The 26,461-nt window shown below is 37.3% G+C and overlaps 1 protein-coding gene across 1 annotated transcript; it reads left to right on the forward strand.

Moving 5' to 3' along the window:
• Window positions 1-24: 24 nt before the first annotated feature.
• On the forward strand, window positions 25-26,461 carry CUL4B (cullin 4B). The gene is made up of 21 exons (XM_075720619.1): window positions 25-55; window positions 876-1,394; window positions 4,122-4,237; window positions 9,018-9,121; window positions 10,058-10,127; window positions 10,642-10,715; window positions 11,735-11,897; window positions 11,998-12,087; window positions 12,362-12,444; window positions 13,562-13,629; window positions 14,755-14,873; window positions 15,706-15,898; window positions 17,013-17,117; window positions 17,414-17,524; window positions 18,277-18,362; window positions 19,173-19,280; window positions 19,538-19,651; window positions 20,632-20,737; window positions 20,814-20,986; window positions 21,539-21,691; window positions 22,893-26,461. The coding sequence occupies exons 1-21, from the start codon at window positions 43-45 to the stop codon at window positions 22,986-22,988; spliced, it is 2,664 nt and encodes an 887-aa protein (XP_075576734.1). The 5' UTR covers window positions 25-42; the 3' UTR covers window positions 22,989-26,461.

Raw genomic sequence — 26,461 nt, forward strand, 5'->3', positions numbered from 1 at the left:
AGGGGGTAACGAGGGCGCCCCGTTACGAGCGGCCCGGCAACGATGATCACTTCCGGTAGGTCAGAGGGCAGCGGAAAGGAGCGGGGGGCGCCGGCGGGAGCAGGGCGTGCGGGCAGGGCCGCCGGGCCGGAGGTGGGGCCCGCGGCCGAGCCGGGCTGCCCGGCCGCGCTTCCGGGCGGCCGCGCCCCAGCATGCACGGCGACCGGATGTGCCGCCATCTTTAGACTCCCTCTCTGCCGTGTATTGACAATAACAAGCCCCGGGCCGGGCCGTCCCCCCTCGGGAAGCGCGAGCAGGAGGCAGAGAGGGGGGAGGCGGGAGCCCGAGGAGAGCGGGCCGCGGGGGGAGAGCGGGCCGGGCGGCGGCGAGGGAGCGGGAGGCGTGTGGGGCGAGGGGCTGGAGCCGAGGCGTGAGGGAGCCGCGCTCAGCCTTCCCCGCTGCTGCTCGGCGGAGACGAGGCGGCCGGAGCAGGCGGGGAGCGGACAGAAAAGCTGGGGGAGCGGGCAGCCGTGGGGAGATACTGGTGTTGGAGAGAAGAATTGAAAGAAACTAGTGGGTGGCGAGAGGCAGGAACGGAGACGCTCCGCTGAGAAAGAAGTAAAAGCAGGAAAGCAGAGACAAACTACGAGAAGAAACAAAGTAATAAAGAAAAGGGGAAGAGAGGCGATACGGTGATTCCTCTGAGAAAGAAGAAAGCGAAGGAGAGGGAATACGGAAGGACTCCACTGATGAGAGAGAAGAGTTGAAAGACACCCCCCGAGAGACACCAAACAGAGACTGACTCTAAAACAATCTCTCTCTCTCTCTCTTTGTCACACCACAAGGATTTGATGCCCCTCAGCCTGTTCACTTCTGTGTGTTCATGTTTCCCACAGGTTTCTCTTCCCCCAACCCCCCAGCTGCAGCCCAGGAGGTCAGACCTGCCACTGATGGTAACACCAGCAGCAGCTCCTCCTGCAAGAAGAGAAAGTTAAATAACAGCAGCAACAGCAATTCTGAAAGAGAAGAATTTGATTCCATTTCTTCCTGCGCCTCTTCTCCTTCCAAAAACACCTCCTCGTCATCTTCCTCCGTCATCACCACCTCCTCGTGCTCCTCCTCAGGGGTTGCCTCCTCTAACCATCACCTCCAGAAGAAGCTGCGCTTTGAGGACTCCGTGGATTTTATTGGACTCGATGTGAAGATGGCTGAAGAGTCTTCTTCCTCCTCCTCTCCTGCTGCCTCTTCTCAACAGCAGCACCAACAACAGCTCAAAAATAAAAGCCTTTTAATTTCATCAGTCGCTGTGGGGCACCATGCAAATGGCCTGACCAAAGCTGCCTCCTCTACTGTTTCCAGTTTCGCCAACAGTAAACCTGGCTCCGCTAAGAAATTAGTGATCAAGAACTTTAAAGGTAACAGGCCATAATTTGTCACAACCTATGGGGAGCTGACGCTCAAATTTGTGTTTTGTTTTCAACATGAAAACCGGTTGGCTTTCAAATAGCTCCAGGTTTTACAGGAAATGCTTTTACTTATGTAAAGGGCAAATAATGTTTTATGATGCATACTTGCCCAGTCATGTACGCATACTGAGCTACATCACTTCGCTGCTTGGGATTGTTTTTCAGACTCCTTTCACTGTTTGTTGAGAAGGCCTTAGCTTCTGTGTTGGAGGAAAGGTTTTACTACATAAGTGTGTAAATCGCCTTTCTTCAAACTTTTAACAATTGATCTCTCTTTCCTAGTAATCCCGGTTCAGGGTTTAGTATATTTTTTAGCCCAGTTTATGGTAAGTCTTTGCACAGAATGCATTTTTTTTTTAAATTGGGCCTGAGCATATATGTCTTGTCTATCCATGTTGTCTGTTTATAGGTTAATCTGCCTGTGCTTAGTTTTAAATGTTGAAACTAAGGTGATTATCAGGCTATTATGGCGGATTTCCTTTCTGGTTTCCACACTTGCCTTTAAAGTAGGTAGTTCAGATTTTTGCTGAGTGCTTTCCTTGCAATATCCTTGCTATAATATTTATTATTTAACTCTTTAATGTCTTCTCTGTCTTAACATACTCTCATTTTACAAGCTTACATTATTTTATAAATTCTCTCAAAAGATGTTTTTGAGGTTCTCGAGTATTGTTTCTAGAGACCAGCTGAAGCAGAGAAATTAAACTTTTCTGCTGTGATGCTGCTTCATTTTCTAGTAAACAAAAATACAAGTAGGTTTAGGCAGAAAGCTTAGCTAAACTTCTGTCGTCTTTTGGTTTTTTCCCTATAAAGATGGGGAAAACGTGGGCTTTTCTTATTTTCTGCCTCTTGCTATCTTCTAAAATAGTCTGATAGCTTGCTTTCTTGGGTTGTTTTTCTTTTACCCCATGTGTTTGGGGTTGGGGTGGGGGTAAAAGATATTACCGATGTTAAAATTAATTTCTAAACACATAATTGATACAAATGTTCTACAGAGATATCGTAGAAGGTAAAGATTAGGATTATTTCAGCCACTGTAGTGTTTTACAACAATTCATGATCACAGTGTAACTTTTTGCTTTCAGGTCCTCCTCATTCTCAAAAATGTCCATTATAATAAATCTCCACCTATCATGTCGTCATAATTTAATTTGACTGATTATTTTAAAATTTATACTTACGATGCATGATAGTGAGAAATAAATGCCACTCTTCTGTTGCTTCTACACTGTTATCTTTAAGGGAAGTCAACTTTTCATGTTTAAAATATTTGTTAAATGTCATGGATTGCATGGTGCTGCAATCATCATTGCTTATGAATTGGTATTTGAATCGCTTGCCTAAAAATGATGTCTCAGGAATCTGCCAGCTTTGCTTTTTATTTACTCTCAGATGCTAAATTGAATAATAATCTTAAGATTATTGTCTTTATCTTAGTGTGATAGCAATAACTTCCTTTGCAACTTAAATAACTTCCTAAAATCCAGAATCTTGGTATTTACTGCTGAGTAGCATACTCATTGGTTGCTAGTGAAAATAGGCAAGTCTCACTTGTAGTTAGCTGTCACTCCAGATTCTTATAATACAGCTAATGTTGGAATATTGTAGGGAGATACTTGGGAGGACAAAAAAATTACTTCTCTCTGTTATTTGCAGAGAAACCATAAATTTAAAATAACATTTGGGTTTTTACCTTTAGGTATGTAAACATTGGTTTTAATAAACTTTGGGCCAGTTTCACCTGTTGGTGGCATGGTTGAGCATGTGACTTCCTCCCTGAATTTTCTCCTCCTTCCTTCTCCATTTGGGAATGTGCTTATTAGAACAAAAACGGTCATTTCGACTAGTTATTAGAACACACAGAATTTTAAAATAGTCATGGTATTCTGAGGATGTGACTTGGGGACTCTCTCCTAGCCTGTTGTAAATGCTTTAGTCTTGTCAAAGATGCTGCATAGCAGGGGCATCTGCAGAAGAGAGGCTGAAAAAAAATAATGGAAATAGTCAAATCTGCAAAGCTTGAGGTATTTCAACATTAAAAGAGGGCTTAACTCTAACAGATATCCACTGGCCAAGCCAAAGAGAGATGTAAATGGATTACTTTTAAAATAGGAAGGTTTTCCCTGCAATAATAAAGCCTGTATTATAATTACAGTATTTCCATGCATGTTTCTTGAGTGTTTCTTTCCAACTGTTAATACAGAGTAGAATTAACGAGGAGTAAATTAAAAAAATAAGCTATGCGCAACTCTGTACCTTGTAGTCCATCATTTTCGGCTTTTATGTTCACTTCCATTTAGCTGTGCTGTCCTGGTAGTGAAAAAGAGCATAATGAAAATGTAGACCATTCTTGCTGGTTTTTAGCCTTTTATCCTGTCTTGAGCTGCTCAGGCATGGTATTGTGATTTTTATAAATCACACATACTGTTTGGGCTACAGATGCTGTGATGTGTATGTGAAGAGCAATGCTGAATTTTTACAATGCGCTACTATTTCACATGTAAATAAGATACTGCTTTTACACTAATGCTTTCTTTTCATGTAAGTATAAATTAAAACCTAGAGCATCAGCCCATACCTCTTTCCTTTCAAAGCTACATTTTTCATTTCTGTAAAAGTTAAAATGTTCTGCTCTTTCTAAATACTTTATCAAACTCTATATAATTTCTTTTAAAGATAAACCCAAATTGCCTGAAAACTACACAGATGAAACCTGGCAAAAACTGAAAGAAGCTGTAGAAGCTATCCAGAACAGTACTTCAATTAAGTACAATTTAGAGGAGCTCTATCAGGTAAGTCCTTCAAGTAAAAGCAATGGAGTAAAGGTTTTTTGGTTTGTTGTTGGATTTTTTTTTTATTTTTTTTTATTTTTTTTTTTTTTGCTTAAAACACTTTTGATACAGTGGTAAGAATATGACATTTTGCTTGATAGCTGCTTTTGTCATTGAAAAACTTTTCATTGAATAGTTTCTCAAATTTTAAAATCATCAATAAAAATGTCACAAGACCTAATATTGAACTCAGAAATTTTTTTACTTGCAACAACGTAATCCAAGGTATGGTTTCCCTTGCAACAGTTGACAAGAATTAAATAAGGCAAGGAGCTGTATTCCCTTTACTGTTTTGGGGTTTATGGTGTGTAGCTGCTAAAGGAGAAATGTGAAATCCTAAAACGTTGGTGTTTAGGTAAGAAAAAGACGATTTATATTAAAATATAATCCTTTCTCTGAAGACAGTATCTGTTCATGATTGAGGATCATAAATCATTTAAAAACAGAAACTTTTTATTTGACTTCTTAAGCGTAAATAGAATACCATTTTTCTTCATGAATTGTATTATTTTGGTTTGATTGTAATTTTTTATCATTCAGCATTCTGTCTATTCTAATAACTGAGAATCAAAATATATTCCCAGCAGCAGCTCTGATTGTTTTGCCCTAAATGTTTTAGGAAGTGATCAGATTTGAACTGCGTTTCCTAACTTTTTTTGTAAGCTCCACTTCTGCTTTTTCAGATGAATGTGTTAGGGAGACTTCTCCCCCTCCTCACCTTTTCCCTACTGACATCGTGGTACTTGTGGTTTTAGCAGCCTAGCAACAGTACTGCTTTAGCTAGATACTAAGAAGCATGCACGCGTTTTACTCTACTTTAAAAGCCTTTGTTACCTGGCTAGTTGTTTGATTTGTTCCTGCGTGTGCATATAGCCTTCTGTCCATCTGTCTTTAGTGTCTCTACTTCCCCTGCCCTCCTTTTTTCAATAAAAGTTGCATTTGGATATGACTGATTTCTGTGAAAAGTTGGGGCAAAAAATCCTGTTTGCACAAGGTTTGGGGACAGGGAAGGATAAATTGTCGTTCCTCATAGAACCAAGAGCTTCATGGGCCAGGTTCCTCAGTCCAGTGCATTTTTAAGCTCATTGTAATCTTTTATAATGTTCAATTAAAAATAGCTTTTTTAACAGTTTGTCAAGATAATACATAGTATTGTTAAAGTAACAATAGTGTTGTTACTTTTGCAAAACTTGGTGAAACTAGCAACAAATCACAATCCATTGTATTGGCTGGTATTGTCAATTACTTTAGACTGAACAACAGAGCAAATTACTGTTAATTAAATACTGGAAGGATATCCAAAATTGTTTAAAAATACGAAGTTCTGTTGAAAGCATTGCTTCTGTTTCACAGTTATCACTTGAAATTTCTGCTCACTTTTACCCCAGGCTTAATTTAATGTTGCTTGTGCTCAGAAAACCAAAAATAACGCTTTCTTCTTTTAAATCTCAGTTTTAACATTGTAATAACTTAGATACTTTTCAATGAAATAGTGCAATCAAATATGAAATGTTTCCCTTTTTTATAAATCTAAAAATAAATGTCTTGATTTAAAAATAGTAATAGGAATCACTAGTGTTTTTAAATGCTAACTAAACTAACGTCGTTTCTGAACAGCTGCTTGGTAAATGGATCTGATGCCAAATATGCCTTGGCAGACACCATTATCCAAGCATAGAGGGGAACTGCAAAAGAGTCTGCAAAAGTTCTGCACACCTCAAAATAAGACACTTCTTTTTTTTAATGGAGTTAAACTTCTTGAGGTTGGTTTAACTCTCGTCTGTGTTGGAAAATCCCCCTGAGCAAACATTCTGAGGCTTTATTTCTTTGTGGGACAGCTAGATGTGTACTTGCTTTGTTCCTCCCCAGCAAGAGAAATGATACACATCTTTGAGTAGCTAAAGTGCTACAGAATTGAAAGCTTATTTAGTAGAACAATTTTCCTTAGATTAGTACCAGAAAATAGAGGTCTAGATCTTTGGTACCAGATCCTTAGTTAATTTTTTTTTTAATTAATCACAGAGTTAAGTACTTCTGGAAAGTTCCAATTTTCTCTCATCAGAGCTGTGTTCAGTTCTTTTTCCTACTTTTCCCCAGCACACAAACCCAGGTGTGGATGCTGCAATTTAAAAAAAAAAAAAAAAACCAAACCCAAAGCATCCAACAAAAAGCAGAATATATATTACACAAAGGAAATATGACTGTCTGCCTTCTGACCCTCTTTGGGGCACAGATTCCCTGATCTGAAGGCTTTATTCCACTAATTCAGAATAAGATAATTTTGTGAACTAGTGCCCCTAAAGTTGTTGAGAATTTTTGATACATTACAATTATTGTTGTATAACACCAGTAATTAAACTTGCAAAGCATAATATTGCAGTAGTGGTGGTATGCTCCACAGAGCAAATCTTAGTAAAAGGGTTTGTATTCGTGTGCTTAGAAAGTTCACTTGAGCAGAATTCACAAATTAAAATTAAAACATTTCTATGGATGTTATCAATGAAGATGCAGAAGTTTAGCACTTGATGTTCAAACACTGAATACTAGCAGGCATGTGTTTAACGCTTTGGAATTTCTGATGCACAAATGCAGCAGCGCAGCTTTAGATGAACACTATGTAAAAGTAAGTGTATATTAATACATGTTAACTTACTTCACTAAGAGTTAATGGTATGCGTTTGTCTACAGTGCAGAGGCTAATTCTTTCAATGATTTGGAGCAGCATGGTTAAATAGTACTTGTTCTGACAGCAGTTATGAAAATGTTGGTAGTTAATATGGATGAACTGACTAGAAGTACAGCAAAATGGCTGCTGGTGTCTTAGGCTGGTAGGTAGAAGTAAGACTAACTGTAGTTATGCAGGTGACTAGCAAGTTCTGTCTAAAACATTCATCTTCCCAGTGCTCAGTTGGCTTCTCCAAAGTAAGTGGGGGGAAAAGAAGAAACCCATTTATTGCACTTGCTGAAGGTCTAACCAGGTTCTTCAAGTTTAGTGTTTTCCATCCCCTTTTTCTTCTGAAATCAAAGTAGCAGTTATTTCCTGTTTTGCTGGTGTTTCATTTAGAGCCTGACCCTGTGGGTACAATAGCAGAATAGAGTTGAGCAGTGTCCATAACCTACTCTGAACAGTGAGCTGTTGAATATGTTTTCATATCACGTCATTGTATTTGTTTGGGGTTTCTTAAGCATGAAGGTTTGGAGTTGAATTTGTTGCTATTTCCAAATACTAAGGTATGTACACTTAAGTGATAATTCTGGCTTTCCTAATAATCATCATTCAGACCTACTTTAGTCTTAATTGGCACACTCACTCGCTATACCTGTTTGTTTCTGACGGTAAGCTTATGCAGGTTTGGTTTTCTTTTGTTGTTACTGTTGTGTGAGGTGGGTTTGTGGGGTTTTGGTTTTTCTGGTGGGTTTTAGTTTTATAATTCCTCTATGTCCTAGAGCCAGTATTAGCTGTAGTACACTTGCTGTAGAAGTTGTTTACTGTTGATACTGAAAATTATTACTGTTGATATTCTAGGATAAACTGAGAAACTCCTTGTTTAGCTATTTTGATTGTTGCTGTGCTTTTAGTGGTGGCTGCTTACTGTTTGCTGGTGGCTTCTATTTGGACTGTTGGGAAATATTCTGGGGGACTTCAGTGTAATGGAGTAGACGTGCTCTGTGTAATTCTGAACTATGTCATCCCTGCATGGTTGCCTGAGGTTGCTGGGGAACAAACTTGATCTTCCAGTCCTTTTTTTCCTGTGAGTTGGTTGTATGGGCAACTGAAGTATTTTCAATTAAAAAAATAAATAAAATCAAGAGCTATTAGTTGAAAATCGTGTATGCCTCTCCTCTCTAGCTTCTACAGATGTTTTACAGAATAATCACATATTGTGTCTTTTACCAATCCACAAAGAGTTAAAGTTGCTCAGTTCCTTTCCAAATCTGGGTAATTGGTATAAATTTTGGAAAAGTCTTGAGTTATGCTTATGGGCTTAAGAATGCTGATTTGCTTGATCAATCTCCAAGACATGTCCCCATTAAACTTCTTTTTGCTTCTTGCTTTGATGCATAGCGACAATTCTTTTAATACTTGATTATAATCTAGAAATCTGAGATTTGTCACTGTAAATATCTGGAATGTAGTCATACTACTAAAAATTGTTCAGGATTATAATTAAACTTATCAGGCAAGGGGTTGATGGATGGAGATCTACTTTTTTTTAATATATATATATCTATGTATGTACTTTTGGGGATGAGGGAAGCTTAATCAAGGAAAGGGTTGCAAAAGGAAATAACAGTACCAGTGCTTTTCTGCTAATATCAGTGTGACTTGCAGAGCACAGCAGTTAATAAAATTAAGACCTTAAGTGTCTGCTTTGAAGTATGAAACCCAGCAAGCTGCTGGAACATATTAAACTAACATCCTTGTTCTTAGAGATGCAAGTCCTGCAGTTCCTTATGAGATACCGGTACTCCAACTGAAATTATTAGTAAACTGTAAGCTGTTTGGGGCATGGCCTTCCTTTGTCTCTTGTTACCATTACAGTGCCAGATATAGTGCCATGTCTCTCTCTGGTGTTTTGCATGCAGCTGTTAACTATGTTACATTTAAAAGCTGGTCATTTTTGAGTGAGAAGCAGAAGAATTCCATGGTTGGTTTGGGTTTTTTTTTTCCTCCTTTCCTTGTAAAACTGCATAAAAGAATATAAACAGATTTCTTAGTATCTGTTTCTCTTTACTTCAGGCTGTCGAAAATCTCTGCTCCTACAAGATTTCTGCAAACTTGTACAAACAATTGAGACAGATCTGTGAAGACCACATTAAAGCACAAATTCACCAATTCAGAGAATATCCTTTTCTTACCTGTTGACAAGCCAAAACGTTTTTACCTGCCAGTATGTGGTGATGGATTTCTTTGAATAGTTCGTAACAGTAGGCCGTGGTAATCTGAATTCCTAGTTTTTGCATAATTGGGTCTGTTTTCATTTTTTTTATGAGACCTCAGAGAACACTACTAGTTTCTTTATGTCTGTAACCATGTGAAAAGTTTTTGAGAAAGTTTCACTGGTACTTCTGAAACACTTTGACATCTTACAAAAGCTCATATTAGACTTATCACGAGGCTTAAAAAGGCTATATTGGCTGTATCGCTTCAGGCTTTTTTATGTGCTGATCTTGCCATGCTCAGGTAAACGGAAAAGTCTTCTGACAAGTAGTTCCTGTTTTCTTTTTGAAAAGTGCTAGTGGTCTGGCAGCATACAATGTTAGTGGTTCTGAGGATCAAAATGTTTTATTTTCAAAGTTTTGAGTTGCATCAGATCGAGATCCTGTTAAGTGGATATTAACTAGTACCAGAGCTATGCAGTGAACTGAATACAAGTTAAATTTCAATAACAAAATTCAAAAATCTCTTAAGGTTCTCTCTTAACATGAGCTGAAATTATAGTATCTGTGTAGTGGTGGGCTCTTACATGTATTGTAGATTGTTGGGTTTTAAGGAGTGGGGATATGTATGTTTGTTCCGCTCCCCAGGGATGGGGGACTGGATAAAACATTCAGAGGTATTTAGATACTTTTTTTTTAATTGTTCAAATAGTTTTGATTTCTCATTATTAACACAAAGATCCTCATTAAAAATAAAAATAAACATGTTGCAAGAAGTTAACTGGTTCTCTTTGGGAGTAGGTGAGTGTTGTGCTCTCTAAGTGTCCTTAAATAATAATGTCAGTTCATCTTATTGCTAACACTACCTATTAATTGTAATTTTCTTAATGATTTCTTCATGGATTCATTGGATAGTGTCCTTTTTCTAAAGAAAATAGACAAATGTTGGCAAGATCACTGCAGACAAATGGTAAGTTTTTTATCTTTCTAAAGAAAACCAGCTCCCTAGTCAGCCTATGTTTTGTTTAACTTTATTCCTTTATAAACATGCTGTGCTTCTGAAATGTTGTCTTAAATTTGTATAAGGCTTCTTCATGAAACACAACTGTATCTAGTTTGTTACAAATCAAGCCTTGAAAATACTTGTCTGTAGTGTTTTTGTTGACACATTGGTCTGATCTTGGGCACACATGCACACCCCTACACACACCCAACTCCTAACTGTTGTTTCTATGCAAACCGTTCTCCTTTTATACCTATTATAAAAGGACTTATTCTTTTATACAGAAAGATGCTAAATACCACATTGATCATTTCACTGAGACTGGCAGAATATTTTAAACAAATCAACATTGTCTTAGAAAGTACTACCTGAAACCTGTCAATGGGATTTTTTTGTTGTTGTTGTTGTTGAACATAATTTGTGTTGCTCTTCAATTTGAAGAGTAAAATGATTGTGGCTTTTTTATTCCTTCTCATAACAGATTATGATTAGAAGTATCTTTTTGTTCTTGGATCGAACTTACGTACTTCAGAATTCAATGCTGCCGTCTATTTGGTAAGGGCACAAAGAATAAAATTATTGGGGGGGATACATTTAAATTATCACATATATCTTGCTGATTTTCAGGGTTTTCTTTTATGAACTTCATAGTGACCTGTAAATTAGATGGTGAATGCATATATGCTTGTTGCAAAGGGAGATTTCACGTTTAATTTTTGCCATGAATTACAGGATTCTACTAGAATAGCTGTGATAGCAAATTTCAGCTAAGTAGGTATCAACCTCCAGTTTGCACACTAAAAGGAAAGGGCCTGTTCAATAACTGAAGTGTGAGGGCTTGGGTTGCCCAGTTACTGGCTTTAACATGCAGAGTATTCAAAGTTCTGTAAGTATTTCTGAAGGAAAAAGTTGCCTAAAATAAAAGCAAGTTTACCCTCTTTTGGATTTCAAACACTTCCACCCCCAATATTTTAATAATTAGCAAATGCCCTACAGAGCCTTTGGCACTACCTGAATTACTTTGCCAGAGATTGAAGGAGTGGTGGATGGAGGGCCTGGCTTTTCCTAAAAGTGTCCAGACCCACAGTTTCAAATTCATGGAAGGTTTTAACTGGGATGCTCAGAGCAGAGATCCTTGTCTTTCACATCACTGAGTTCTTCTAAGCTCTGCGTAAGAATTAGAGATTAGAAAGTGACAGACAAAAAAGAATATTGTCCAACAGCTTAACCATGGAAGTGGGACCCAGGATGACATTATCCTTTTCTCGTGAAAGCTGCTGTTCATTCAGTTTCCATCATCCTGCCAACCAAGTGAAAAATAAAGACACTGCAGAAGTTAGGTGGTTATTTAGGAAAAGGTATGCACTTTGGTCTTTAAAATTTGTAGCTTACTGTTGATGCTTTGTTGTGGTTTATTTTAGTGTTTGTTCATCTTGAGTGATTTGGGGGCAAAGGATTGAGGAATTTAAAGAATGCTAGTATTGGCCTCTCTGATCTAGATCAAATTTTATTAATAGACAATATTTGGGGTTAATTCTTAGCAATTTGTTGAACAGTCTTTATTTTCTTTCTAGGGATATGGGGCTAGAATTGTTCAGAACTCATATAATCAGTGATCAGAAGGTTCAGAACAAAACTATTGATGGTATTCTTCTGCTGATCGAGAGGGAAAGAAATGGTGAGGCTATAGATAGGAGTTTACTGCGAAGCCTTCTAAGCATGCTTTCTGACTTGCAGGTGAGTAAAGTTGGTTTGCCCTTAAACCAATAAACAGCTTGGGTTCTTATTTAGTGCTCTGTAAGCTTTACCCTGGACTGCTGTTATGTTGTTTTCCTAGATTTATCAAGACTCTTTCGAACATAGATTCTTGGAAGAGACTAACCGTCTGTATGCAGCAGAGGGACAGAGGCTTATGCAGGAACGAGAGGTATTTTGAATGTTTAACAATATTTGTTATGCTTAACGATGAAGCATTTGTCAGGGAGAGGAAATATTCCGCTGCCTTAGCCAGTGTACAGGGCAGTAATGTGACCTTTATGTTTTATAGTACTCTGAAAAAGCAAATTCACATGCAGTTGCCTTCAGTCACAGTGCTAATGATTTCTGCTTAAAACTGGAGATGCTGGTGCTCTCAGACCAGTATTGTCTTTTTTTTCCTCTTGATTTTTTTAAAACATACAAAACTACTCTGGCATTTTCAGGTTCCAGAATATCTTCACCATGTCAACAAGCGCTTGGAAGAAGAAGCAGACAGGATAATCACTTATTTAGATCAGAGCACACAGTAAGTGCAGTCTCTTTTTGCTTGGTATTGTTAGCTGTTTGGCTCTTCTTCTGTTGAGGACTATCTAATAGCTACAATTTATTTCAGTTATTGACTGACCATCAAATGCTTCTCACTTCCCACAGTTCCTTGTTTACAGTGAAGCACTATCTTGGCTCACACAGCTGATATCCTTTTCTTTTAAGCCACTAGTTATTTTCACACAAATACTGGGCATTTGGTCAGAGACAATAGGCTGCCACCTCCAGTCCAAATGTCTCTTGCTGAAATGCAATTAATCGGCTGTCCTACCTGAAAAAGATAGGACCCAGGATAGAGAATTCTTAAGCTAAAGGCTCTGAATATTTACATAAGAATATTTGCATATTCTTTATGGAGTCTGGGAAATTACTGACTAATGTCACTCCTAAATCTTTTCTACTTAGAGGCAGGATTTCCTCAAATACAGTCAGGTGGAGGTCATGACTGGTAGGACAGGAGAAATGTTCTCCTAACAAAAGCCACAGCTGTTGTGTCTGAGAGAAAATGTAGGTCGCTAATGTAACAAAACTCTTTGAGGAAGTGGTAGCACCTTCGTAAAGAGCAAGTACAGAGGAGCTCTCTGAGAGGAAGGTGTTTTATTGCTACTGTCATGCATTTTTATTTCCTTCCTCCTTCAGCTGTTAAAAACATTTAGCTTTAGTGGCTTCCTTCTTCCACACCATTATTAGTGGCCAACTCCCTATTTTGTTTTAATACTTCTGGACTCGTGAGGTGTATATTTTCTTCTCCTTGGTTTGTCTCCCAAGACATCAATCTCCTCCCACAAAGCAAGTGAAGGTATATTTTTTGACAAACTGTTGCCCAGTTTCTTCACTGATGGAATCATTGTCCAGCTGCATAGAAGTCATGTACAATAGGCTTATTGTGTGAATTAAATTCTCAGTCAGCAAACAGAAAAAAAAGATTGCTTACTGGGGAGGAAAAAGGATAAATGTGTGTATAATCATTTTAGGTCCTTGGCCACAGATAGCTAGAGCACTCCCAGTGGCAAGCGTAGTTAACATAATCTCAAAAAAGGATTTAGAACTGTCAATAATGGAAAAAGGAAAAGTAATTCTAAACGTTTTTTCTATAGGAAGCCACTAATTGCTACTGTAGAAAAGCAACTTCTAGGTGAACATTTAACAGCCATTCTTCAGAAAGGTAATCTTTCTTCTTTATAGAAATGTTTCTAATTACTGCTTCGGGGTTTCAGTTCCTGTGCTGAAAATGAAAGTGACAGATTCAGGTGCTGGGGGAGGATGCAAGCTACATCATTCTTTAATGCCCTTTGCTACTCAGTTCATGGAATAGCATTGACCATTTTGCAAGAGGGCAAGTACCATTCTCCTTGGTAGAGGTAAGGAGACACAATGCCATCTTCAGGTACGCAGCAAAGCAAAAGGAAAACTAGAATAGGGGATTCTTGAGTTGAGTGTGTTAAATAGCATTTTGAAGACTCGGAGGGAAAAGAGTAGCCTTTGAATTATGGCTGTACCAGAAAGGGAAAACTTTGATTACTCGCAGCTCACAAAAAGCAGCTTGTTTTAAAAATTCAGTACAATTTGAGTAATGAAGTACGTTGCCTCAGTTCTGCAGTGATCTCTGTGGAGTCAGGTGACCCTCTGTTGCCCTGAGGGATAGTCTGGAAATAGGTATGGGTGCAGCAAGAGTTGAATAATAAAAGAAAATTATCAAGTCCTTACTAGCCAGATTCTGGATGAAACAGGTTTGTGAGCATCTTCCTGCATGTCTGTAACAGACTCTTTATTGAGACAAGTATGAAGTTTGCAGTATTTACCCATCTACTTTCTTAGAACCTTGCTGTGGAGCATCAGGCCTTGTCTGCCAAAAAGTTAAAAAGTGAAAGGTGAAGATATTTCTTGAAGCTGCTTGCCTTCAAACATCTGTAAAATTTATTTTACAGCTGGAATTGAGACTTGGAACTCTGTCTTGCCAAGGAACCTTTCCTGCAGATCAGTAAAGCATAAACTTTTCAAATCTTTAGGGAATAGTAAAGCAGAAGTACACAAAGGTGTTGTGATAAGTATATTATGTAAAGTCCATGTAGCCTAAGATAGCCAGTGCAATAAGAAGGTTTTTTAAGGTTTGAGCCAGTTCAGGTAGCTGTTCTGTGTTTCATTGCTAAATTAGGTAGCTGCTAAAAAAACCCCAAAACACCACTAATTGCTTGATAAAAAATACTAGCTTTGAACAGGTCCCTTACTGTAATAATATGCTGCATTTTACTTTTGGTTTTAATTTCTGTTGAAATTCTCTCATTTACAGGTTTAAACCACCTTCTTGATGAAAACCGAATTCAAGACCTGTCTCTTCTGTATCAGTTGTTCAGTCGTGTGAGAGGCGGAGTACAGGTTCTCTTGCAACACTGGATTGAGTACATAAAGGTGCTGTTTCTAGAACTTTGGAACAGATACCACTATTGTATCTATGGGGTTTATACGCAGATATTTGAGTCATCTCTATAAACTATTGCATTTTTCTAAGAATTAGAGACTACTTGCTTGTGAACATATACTTAACGGGCAGCTTTTGAAACTGTACAAGGAAAAGTACAGTAACTGTTGTAGCCCTATCAAAGAAAATATTCAACATTCAGTTGAATTATTGAACTCCAAATATATTTGGAGTTTTTATCTTGCCTATAGTTAGTTGTGGAGGACAACTATATTTGTCCAGTAGACATTTTGGTAAGGGCAGAACATTTCTGTCTTCTCCCTGCTAAAATTTCTTGTCAGAATGAGTGGTAGCTTAAGTTACCAACCAACTGAAGTTCAAAAAGCACGTGAATATCACTTAAGATGTTTCATCTTATTAATCAGTGAAAATGTCGACACAAAGTATGGTTGTTGCAAAGGAAGGCTTTGTAATGGCATAGAAGTACTGTTAAATAAAATTGAGTCCAGTGGGAGCTTTACCTGTGTAAAACCTGAGGATACAGATGTTTAAAGAGGGTGTGTTAATTTTGTCATGCTGAAGTTTATTTCTTCAGACAAAAGTTGTGAATCTGTTCACTTATTCATAGATTGATTTTTGAATCAAAATACAAGGTCTAGGAATGATTAAATAGTAATACTTCATAATGCTATTACTTCTGTTGTTAGTGGAAGTAATATGAATACCAGAAACAAGACATTACAAATACAACTTAGGCTTTTAGAAGCCTTGTCATTTAAATTCATTATTCAGGCTAATTGAAAGATACCTTTTATTTTGCAGGCATTTGGTAGCACCATAGTAATTAATCCAGAAAAAGACAAAACCATGGTCCAAGAACTACTTGATTTTAAAGACAAAGTTGACCATATTATCGATGTTTGCTTTCTCAAGAATGAGAAGTTTGTAAATGCCATGAAAGAAGCCTTTGAAACATTCATTAACAAAAGACCAAATAAGCCAGCTGAACTCATAGGTATTTTTCTTCAGTTTCTTCCCATGTGAGAATTTGGGTGGGGGATGAGAGGGAGTTGCTGATGCAGCTTACAGATGGGATATGATGGAACTGTGTGCTCTAAGACATTATGCACAATGCATTGTCAAACTGGGGATCTACTGTGCCTTATTATGCAAGTGAATTATTCGATAGAATAGCATGAAACACAAAGGACAAGCTCTGTTCATCAGTTCACTAGCTAGGCTATAGAAACGTGAAGAACATTAGAACTTAGGCATTCCAGCAATTGACTGGTGTCCAGATGTGAGGATACTGCTAAGAATTTGCCTTTTTCAGAAGCTTACGTAACTGTGCCACCAACACATGTGCACGGAGCTATTAGGGGCTCCACATAGGTATCTAGGTGTTAATATATAAAAGCGAAGAGAGATGAGGACGCACTCTACCTCTCATGTTATGGGGACAGAACCTCTGTAGTTTGCAAAGGAAGTTGTTTACAGATTTGTGCATTACAAGCCTGGCGCTCTACACTTTTGAATACCTTAATCGTTTCCCTACACAGTGAATAATACCTGCTTTGCAATCTGTTGTACTGTTAGGTATGTGGAGTAATGCTTTCTGCCCTCCTTTTTTTTAAATTAGTTCACTAATGGTAATGTGCTTACCAAACCATTTGAAATTAAAACAAACAGTAATCTGCTAGAGAAATTCAGCAGTATAGTCAACACACTTAAATAACTGGTTTACATATTTTTCTTCTGATCTTTTTGGTTCTATTATAGCCATATCAATCTATAGCAATAGTGACTTTTTACTTTGAGATCATAATATGGACTGGGATTTTTTACATACGCAAAAGTCTTTTTTTTAACATTATGTATGCTAATAAAGTTAAGATGCAGTAATTGCTTATCTGAAAAAAGAGATTAGGCTATAATGTTTTTATAACTTTATAGCCTCTATGAAAATACATCAAGCTAGCTGTGGTGAAACTGATTTTGAAGGTAATTTCAGGATCCTTTACACTTCCAAAAGATTTCACAAGATTAGATTTTTTTAACAAATTAAAAATTACTGTTTCACTGTGATACTAAGCATATGCTAAACTTGTTATTCCTCAACACTCTTTTAGCTAAATATGTAGATTCAAAGCTTCGTGCAGGCAACAAAGAAGCTACTGACGAAGAACTTGAAAAAATGCTGGATAAAATTATGATCATATTTAGATTCATATATGGTAAGTATTGGGGGTTTTGTGGGCATACAGTTGTTTAATCAGTAACATAAAGGTACTTTGCAGTCTGTCTTCATTTTCAAGTGTTCATTCTCTGTAGATGCAGTTTGCTGGTGTAGTGCTGTTTAACTAGTTTGAGTGCTAAAATGCCAATAACAAGCCTGGACTCAAAATCTGTGGAAATCTTAATGTGAAGGCCCTTGTTAGCTTTACTGAGCTTTGAATTGGGCCTCTTGTAGGTAATGTTTGTTTAAAACAAACAATGATTTGTAATCACTGTCAAATATCATCTCTTACAGGAAAAGATGTCTTTGAGGCCTTTTATAAAAAAGATCTAGCAAAGAGACTATTAGTTGGGAAGAGTGCATCAGTAGATGCTGAAAAATCTATGCTTTCCAAACTCAAACATGGTAAATATCTATCTGTCTGTCTATCACCTTGTTTTCTTCTAAAAATAGTTGTTTTAACAGGCTTTCCCAGAATTCTTGTTTGTATTTCCCCTTTACATGAGGGAAAAAACCTCGTGTGCAAGTCTTGAATGACTGGTGGGTTTTGAGGAGACTTTGCTTTTAGCTTTGCAATTATAAGCTCCTGGTTTTTGGCTATTGCTGCTAAAGTGCATGGTGTATCTTGGCCTGTGGGATAGAGTTGAGGTTCCCTGCAGAATAAATCAGTGATGTGCTCAGTGAGGATGACTTCTGCTTGTTACTCACTCCATATAAGGTCTGAAACGTGAAGCTGCCAGCTAGCAGTCTCCTAGTCTGATCGTCATTGTTGCATGGGATGGAGTCTTTGGGGGGTAAGAGTAAGGTATTTGGAACTTGGTCTTGTTCTGTCATCAAGAGACAGTTTGGCAGGCAGGTGATATGGATTAGAATTGTTGTCTGAGTGACAGGTTGCCAGTGGCGTCCTAGGATGAACAGTCGTGTCCACGTGGAAAAACAGCTGGGTTGCAAAATAGCTGCCACATTAAAACATTTTTCTCCCTTCTTGTTTATAACCTTATTCTGTATCTTAATTAGAATCCAAGTCTTTATGTAAGAACATATGCTGAATACAGGTCATCTTGCTTCAAAGAACATTCTGATATTTAGAATAACTACTCTATGGTGTTGAAAATAAACAAGATTAATTTTTAAGCTTTACATTTTCTCTCTCATAGAATGTGGAGCTGCTTTCACCAGCAAACTTGAAGGAATGTTTAAAGATATGGAGCTTTCAAAAGACATAATGATACAATTTAAACAGGTACTGTGGGAAAGCCTGCCATGGATCCTTCATTTACTTGCTTTTTGAATGAGTTATTCTCAGAAAGCCTAACAAGAGGGTGCAGGATGTCTTCAGTTGTGAACATTTCTATTGTAATTGAGTTAAACTCCTTTTGAATTCTTCCAGTTGTCTGTAATGTTCTTTCACTACAGAGAAGAGGACTTTGTAGGTGATTGGTTTCAAAAGGAGTGGACAAAAGCCCAACTGGGAAAACAGTCTCTACTGAAAATCAGTCAGAATCTATTTCTTAATTCTGTGCTGTCTGTGCTTTTGAAAATTTTACTGAATTTATTAATGGTTTTCCTGAACAACAAAGCAAAAAGAACTGAAACAAGAGGCTTCTTAACAAAAAAACTGCAGTAATAAAAGAAAAATTGTAAACTTATAAAACCTTAACACCAGTTATAAAGCATTTTTAACCCCACTATATTCTGATGGACTGACTTGTAAGTTTTTGCCCATCAGTTCTGGCGGGTTCTGTAATGTTTTGATTACAAGCAAATTTTAACATTCTTTCTTCCATTCACACATAATTAGGTACATCTTCACATCAGCCTGCTAAAACACTTCTTTTGCTGTTTTCTTCTTGTATGGGAGTTCCTTTAGAACTTCAGAAAAGTGCTTTTTCTTATCCTAATTTTCTTTTATGTAACTCACAGTTTATATAGCAAAGACATCATAAGGTCACTTGTCTGTGCTCTCATAATGCCTATTCTAACTTTTCAGTTCCACCTGAAGTATGTTTAATAAACATTGCTTTATTTCAATTTACTTTGTTTGTTTCTGCAGTATATGCAAAATCAGAATGTACCTGGCAACATTGAACTAACAGTGAATATTCTGACTATGGGTTATTGGCCAACCTACGTGCCTATGGAGGTCCATTTGCCCCCAGAGGTAATGCATATAGACGTATCATACCAAGTATCAGCCTATCAGTAACGCATCTGGATATCAACTGCAGCTTGTTTTTAAATATGTGTATAATCTCTAGAAAGAAATGCAGAAGTGTCTTTTTAAAATAAAGTTTATTTTCTTGCAGTTCCCTTCATCCCTCTGAGCCTTTATTTAAGGCTTATTTGATTGTGGAGGAGGGAAGGATGCTTTTAAAGTTGAAATTGTGTTTTAGTGTTTTGGGTTTTTTCTTCCTTTAGATGGTAAAACTGCAGGAGATTTTCAAGACCTTTTATTTAGGAAAACACAGTGGTAGGAAACTTCAGTGGCAGTCAACACTAGGACACTGTGTACTAAAAGCAGAATTTAAAGAGGTGAGTGTATTGCTTCTCTTATTCCTGTTGCTTTGCCTGTTGCCCAGATTCCAAGTCTGGGTTGTACCTTAGGGATATATCAGGATGCTTTTTTTGTGCTGGATAGAAAACTTAGCACTGCTTTTGCAATTACTTTTAACTTTTTACCTCTTGCTATCATTTCCAGAGTTGGTAGTTTCTGAAGTAGATGTATTAAGGTCTAAGAAGATGCATCTGTTTTCTGTATTGGTGGGAAAAAAAAAAGTTGGTTATCACTTGGGGAAAATATCCAGTGGGTTTAGTTCCATATTAAAAATGGCACTAATTTTTATACTGGGGAGGGAAAACAAAATAGGCCAGGTTCCACAGATGACCTTACTTCATCTGACAGTATTAAGCATCTTTACAGTAAGCTTTTCATGGCTGAAATAAAGAAAAGTTTTGGATTGTACAAGAACACAGCTGTTCTTAAAGGGCTTCCAGTTATTCCACTTCAATATTTCTTTGTGCGCACAAACACATTTCAAGAAAATTTCTCATGGAATAGGAATGCTTACCAGTTTATTTTTCTGAAAAATATTAATAGTAAAAGAAGTATTACCAAACTTGGTTATTTCAGAGATCCTATAGTTCCTAATACTGTGCTTCTTAAACTAATGTTTGTGTTACTTTTACTTAAATGTCTTTCAAATTGTAATTTTAAGCAGTCAATGCTTTGAGATTTGTCTTGAGTAAGTTGATGCATATCTTGGGTGAGTTTTGTCACTGGATATAGTAGTCTAACCTTCTGACCTCTGGTTTATTTTGCATTTCATAGTAAACACAATGTGAACAGTAAATTTTATTCTTTCATATTCCCAAATCACATCCTTTAAGTGAAATAATTGACATACAAGAGTGATTTGTTCCTTCCCTCCCCACAACCCCACCCCCAAACCACAAAAAAACAAACAAAAACCAAAAACTAGCCTAGTGATGTCTGTTAATTTCCCTTGTGACAGGGCAAAAAAGAACTTCAGGTCTCCTTGTTCCAAACACTGGTGCTGCTCATGTTTAATGAAGGAGAGGAGTTCAGTTTAGAGGAGATAAAGCAAGCCACTGGGATAGGTTGGTATTGAAAACAGTTGACTGCTTCCAAGTGTTCTTACTAAAAAAAGCCCTAAACAACTTGTTTCTGCTTTAGAGGATGGAGAACTGAGAAGGACGCTTCAATCTCTGGCTTGTGGCAAAGCCAGAGTACTGACTAAAAGCCCCAAAGGCAAAGATGTGGAAGACGGCGATAAATTTACATGTAATGATGATTTCAGACATAAGCTCTTCAGGATAAAGATCAACCAAATTCAGATGAAAGAAACGGTATATTCTTTTGAATCCTCTGGGGTTCAGATCCTTGGGTTAAGTATCTTGTTGCCTGCCCATTTACAAGCTTTTTTCAACTTGGTTGTAACGTATGTACTAGTATCTTTGTAAAAGTTACACGTATAATTTGGATGATAGCACATACCTAACAATGCAGACTTAAATGTGTGCTTCCATACTAACTTAGACACCAGTGGTGCTAGATGTCTCTAAATAAGGTTGTTTAAGAGAAGTTGCAATTAGTGAATGTTCTTCTCACCCTTGTTCATTCCCTGGAGCTTTACTGAATGGTTTGTGAACATAGAAACAAGTTCATAGTGAATTTTCCCTGACACCCATCCAATGTAAAATCTGTGCAAAGATTTTAACTCCATGTACAAGTGGTTTTTTTAATAATCTGTCTTCATATTTGTAAAGGACTTATGTCAAATATTTGACAGCAGACATTTTACTGTCTTACACTGAGAATTGTCTTAAAGATACAAAGAAGAATAATTGTTTTGACAGTTCTAGTGTTCCGTTTAAAACTTCTCTAAATGGATCCTTCAGGTAGAGGAACAGGCAAGCACTACAGAGAGAGTATTCCAGGACCGGCAATACCAGATTGACGCTGCAATTGTACGAATCATGAAGATGCGCAAGACACTGAGTCATAACCTGCTTGTGTCAGAGGTCTACAACCAGCTTAAATTCCCAGTAAAGGTGTAGTACCCGGTTTTTCTTTTTCTAAAACTTCATTACTTCTTTTTGTATTCCTTGGCCTGTCCTCAGTTAAACAGTGCTTCTGTCTAAAACATGCATCTTTTTACTATTAGGAAGGACAAATACTCACTTTCAGGAATTTTTACAGTGCCAGTTACATTCATTTATCTGAATATTACCTCAGGCTTTTAGTAAGTTAATAAAACCTATTACCAAAGGCTTTCAGAACCAGAGTCTGTTAGCAGTAACTGTGAAGCTAGCTCTCCTTGTACGCTCTTCTTGCATTTCAGCGTTGTGGCAATGCATTCTTGGGGACAAGGAGAAAATGGTTCAGATACGCAATGCAGAATTAGTTTTGATTCTTAATTTGGTTGATACTTTTTAATAAAATAGTAACCAACAAATGTACAGTGGTTTTTCCAGATTATATTGGCTAATGCACACGCACACATGGAATGAAAATTAGATACTGGTGAATGTCTCAAAGCTAAAGAAGCCCACAGCTCCAATATAAAAATGAACAGCTTGCTTATTGTGTACTAATGGAAGTGGATTTTCAAATAGACAACAATGCATCTGTTTGAATTCAAATATACAGTGGTTTCTATCAATGGAAATGTAAAATAGAAGGTACTGCCATCTCATTCTGTTTTGTTACTATGTTAAGCTCCCGCAGGCCCATAAGTATTGCATAAACTGCAGTTGGGCTTTGCAGGGTTATAACAGATGATTTAAGTGCTTTTCCTCATTCTTTATCAGAGGCATTTCTATAAAATCGTTCAGCCAACAAAATCATAGGGCACCCAAACTGTTGCAAAACTCACTCGCATCAAGATAAAATGAAACTTGTACCATCTTTTACCAGGTAAAAGTCAGAAATAGAAACGCTTTGGTACCTAATGCATGAATTGCAGCTCTAGAAAGTAGAGTTCAGTTTAAACAGTAGCAAATATCTTTCCCTGCTTTAAAAAGTCTGTGCTTAGCTGCAGGTGACAAGCTAATTTTGTAACTTTCTCTTCAATCAATTATACATTGCAGACTTTAGAAGCTTTGGTGCTTTAAGGGATTTTTTTGGTTTTTTTTAAATTGTGATTTCTGTTTCCTCAGCCATCTTAAACAGTATGGATATTTGCCTTAAGTAGAAAGAACTGAGAAATGTTGACTGCAAAGTAATAATGCTGACATCTGCTTTATTTTACAGCCTGCTGACCTTAAGAAGAGAATAGAATCCTTAATTGACAGGGACTACATGGAAAGAGATAAAGAAAACCCGAATCAGTACAACTATATTGCATAAACATATGTTGGCCTTTGTTTTACTGCACACTTGGTGTCATACACAGTTGCCAGTGGATAAACTAGCCTGTTGATCCCGTTAATTGACTTTTTATACTACCGATGATTGAATGAAAGCAGTGTAATGGAAAAGTATAGTAGAGTGGACTTCTTTCAGTGGTTAACATGCCCATTTAAAGAGTACTATTTACATTTTAAGAAGAATGCTGTTGAACTCTTTGCATGTTATTTAGTAAGATGTGCAGGAAGCTGAAAGAAAGTACCTGGTCTTTGTGATTCCATTTGTCTCTGGGTCTGAAGAGGAGTCCCTTGATATATTGACAGATGTCTTTCACACCTTTAAATGGAAACAGAAGGTTAATTAATATAAGAAAATAGCCTTTAAAATGCTTAAACTGCATGCAAACTTTTAATTTACTGTACAGGATGCATTTCAGTTAGTAACATACCATTGGTTTGGTTGATGCCCACACTTGGATTTTTCCCTTGAGGGAGGGAAAATGGGGAATAAGCCAAGCTATGCTTATTGCTGATGTAATGGAAAATATTCTTGGTCGCAATTAAGACAAAATGGTACCAATATAAAACGATGTATAAAGTTTGCAGTGTGGGCCTATATAGTGTATATACAAACACCATTCTTAAATAACTGCTACAACAAAACAAGTTCAGATTAGATTTATATGGCTTGCCTATAAGACTTAGTGCTCACCTTTGGGAATAATAAGCATAAAACAGCCATAATGGAAAAAGTTACAGTTTTTACTAGTCATGGGTAGGAGGCCTTCACCTCTTGGCAGCAATACTCTAGAAAAGAGAATCTATTTACAGGTATCTGTGGAAAACCACACTGTTCGTGTGGTAAAGCTGTAGGAACAAAAATTACAAATGGATTTTAATACTTGTTTTGCTTTGCAACGTTCTAAACTTGAACTAACCTCAAAGTTTAGACAGGGCAGCTCTTCTAAGACTGTCCTGCTTTGGATTGCTTTAACTTAAAGCTTTAAGAACTCAGCCCTAGATGTGGCAGGCCTCCGAGAACCCAGAAGCCTACCTCTCATATAGAAAGTTAAGTATTGCTACAAGGCATCTAAAATATATTTTCTTAGATGACCAGAGAGCATTCTTTGCATCTTTATAAGACATGGGAGAATAAGTCACTTGAATGTAGAGCTTTGTTTCAACAAAATGCATTTTTTTATTGCTATAGCAGCATGTGCCAGGAATATATGGGAAAAAAAAGTGTCAGCAGAAAAGGTAACTCCTCCACATAACAGTTCTTCCTTACCCAGCCAGGCTTTAGACTTACGATCAGCTGTGTTGCAGAGCACAATGAAAAACCTCATCCTCTTTCAGGCACTGATAGTCCTGGGGAATACCAGATGTTTCTTGAAAGTAAGGTGTTACTTTTGTTCAATGGCAGTGTAACTTAGCTCTCTACGATCTATAACTTTTATCACTGTGATCCCACATTCAGGGGTGTGCATGTGTGAAAGAGGGAGAGTGTGCGTGTGTGTGTGTGTGTGTGTGTGCGTATTTTGTATCTGACACATCCCATCCTTACTGCTTTTTTGATCTACTGTTTAATTCTGTAATTTCTCCAGCTGTGTTTTCTCTCAAGCTCTTTTATATGCAGTCCTCAGCTGACAGATGAAGCAGATGGTTTTTTTTCTCCTAGTGAATTACTTGCTGTCACCTTCTACTAACTGTCATACAGCTCTTTGTGATCTGCAGAAAATCTACCTTATCCTTTGACACTATTGCAGCATAACCACTGGTAGACAACCAGGACCACCCTTGCCTCTGTAAGAAAAATACTAACAGTAGAGTTATCTGGTAGGAAACTTGAAGACTGCTCCTGCAAATCTTCAAGTATTAGTTCAAATAGAGATCCATTGGGGAGGAAAGAATGCCCCCCCAAAAAAAACTTTCTGTATTTTGCATTCAGTGTTCCTTTTTCTTGTATGTGTTTTGTATCTTTAGCCAATAAAAGATTCCTTTTAAAAAGGTGTTTTGGAGAAGGAGCATAAAACTTAACTTTTTGGGAGACAGGAGAATATCAGTATTGAACTGGTTCCATTCAGTCTGTTGTAGCATATAAATCTAACACCACTACACATGTAAAATACCTATTCTGGTAAAATCCTCCCTCATTAGACAAGTGTGTTGCATTCAGTCAAACTAACCGGCAAAGTTTATTTAATTTTTATCCCATCCATTTCAGTAACTTAAATGCAGAAAATATTATCTAGAAAATGTCCTCAAATATCATCAGACTTCCACGATCTGAGGCAGACCCTAAGCGGCAATCTAGTTAAAGCAACCCAAAGAATGGACTTTGAGGACCCTGGCTAGGCCGAGAGAGGGGAGGGAAGAAGGCTTCTCGTATCTTCATGGGTTTTCCCCAAGAACTTGTTCATCTCTTCTGCTAAGGTCTCGCTCATTCCTGGTTAATGACAAAGCTGCAGCCAAGATTTATTGTCCAGCCGTACAACTCTGCAACTTCTTGCTGGGATCATGTGCCTGCCTATTGAGCCATATATATCTCTGTAAGAAAAAAATTAAAGTGGGCTTGGACCACAACTCATCTGGCTATAACACAGCTTGTCTGTTTGGCCACACATTTTTAATCTTGACTCTTGCATGCAGTTTATAGCACCTTGTTCATAAGAAATTGCAGTTTATTCTTAGAAATATATATTTTAGGTTTTTTAATCTTTATACCCATAAATGGACTATTTTTTTGTCTTGGCTGGTTTAAAAAGTGACCATTTTGTTTAAATGCTGTAATTGCAAATGTGTTGTAAACGTTGTTTTGTTCTATAGTTTACACAAAGGTGCCAAAGTAAATAGTTAATAAAAAAAACAAACCCTAGCAAATTGTTAAGTTGCTTTAGCTGTTCTTCATATTTTGGTCTCCTTTTTTTTTTTTTGTCAGTCTTTCTCATTTTTTCCTAGACATATCATTTGCCCTAACGCTTTCTTTAAAAAAAAACAAAAAAAGTGCATCTAAAGAAATGTTCAAATACCACTTTTTTTTAGTGATTTCATATAGTAGGAAGAATATTTTCTTTGAAACGTTACACTAAAATTGTAAGAGTACAGCAGCATTCAAAAATGTAATATACTTTTTGTATAACAGTTCTTCAGAGTATGTCTGGAGTGGGGGAGGAAAATAACCCTGTTACTTTTCAGAAGCCTCTTCACTCGGCTACCAGAATATAAAATTGTGCTTTTTCACTGCATCAAAAAGTTACAGTTTATGCAGATTTGCAAACAGGGCATGTATCACCGTTGCATCCTTCGATGCAAAAAGCAGCAAAACCTTTTTTATGTTTCATAAGTCTGATATGGGTACAGAGAGTCTTTCTTAAGTTGGTAAATAATGTAAATACATGTCCTTTCAGAGAGTGAGTCTGTTATCTAGGTATTTTGTGTCATTTAATAAATATTAAACAGTTTTGTGTTGATAAA

This window comes from Pelecanus crispus, chromosome 13, assembly GCF_030463565.1.
Source record: "Pelecanus crispus isolate bPelCri1 chromosome 13, bPelCri1.pri, whole genome shotgun sequence".
Classification (NCBI taxonomy): Eukaryota; Metazoa; Chordata; class Aves; order Pelecaniformes; family Pelecanidae; genus Pelecanus; species Pelecanus crispus.

Coding starts and splice junctions, on each gene's coding strand:
- CUL4B (XM_075720619.1), top strand. Junction 9,122..10,057: donor CAAATTCACCAATTCAGAGA/ATATCCTTTTCT, acceptor TGATTTCTTCAT/GGATTCATTGGATAGTGTCC. Junction 12,088..12,361: donor GGCTTATGCAGGAACGAGAG/GTATTTTGAATG, acceptor TGGCATTTTCAG/GTTCCAGAATATCTTCACCA.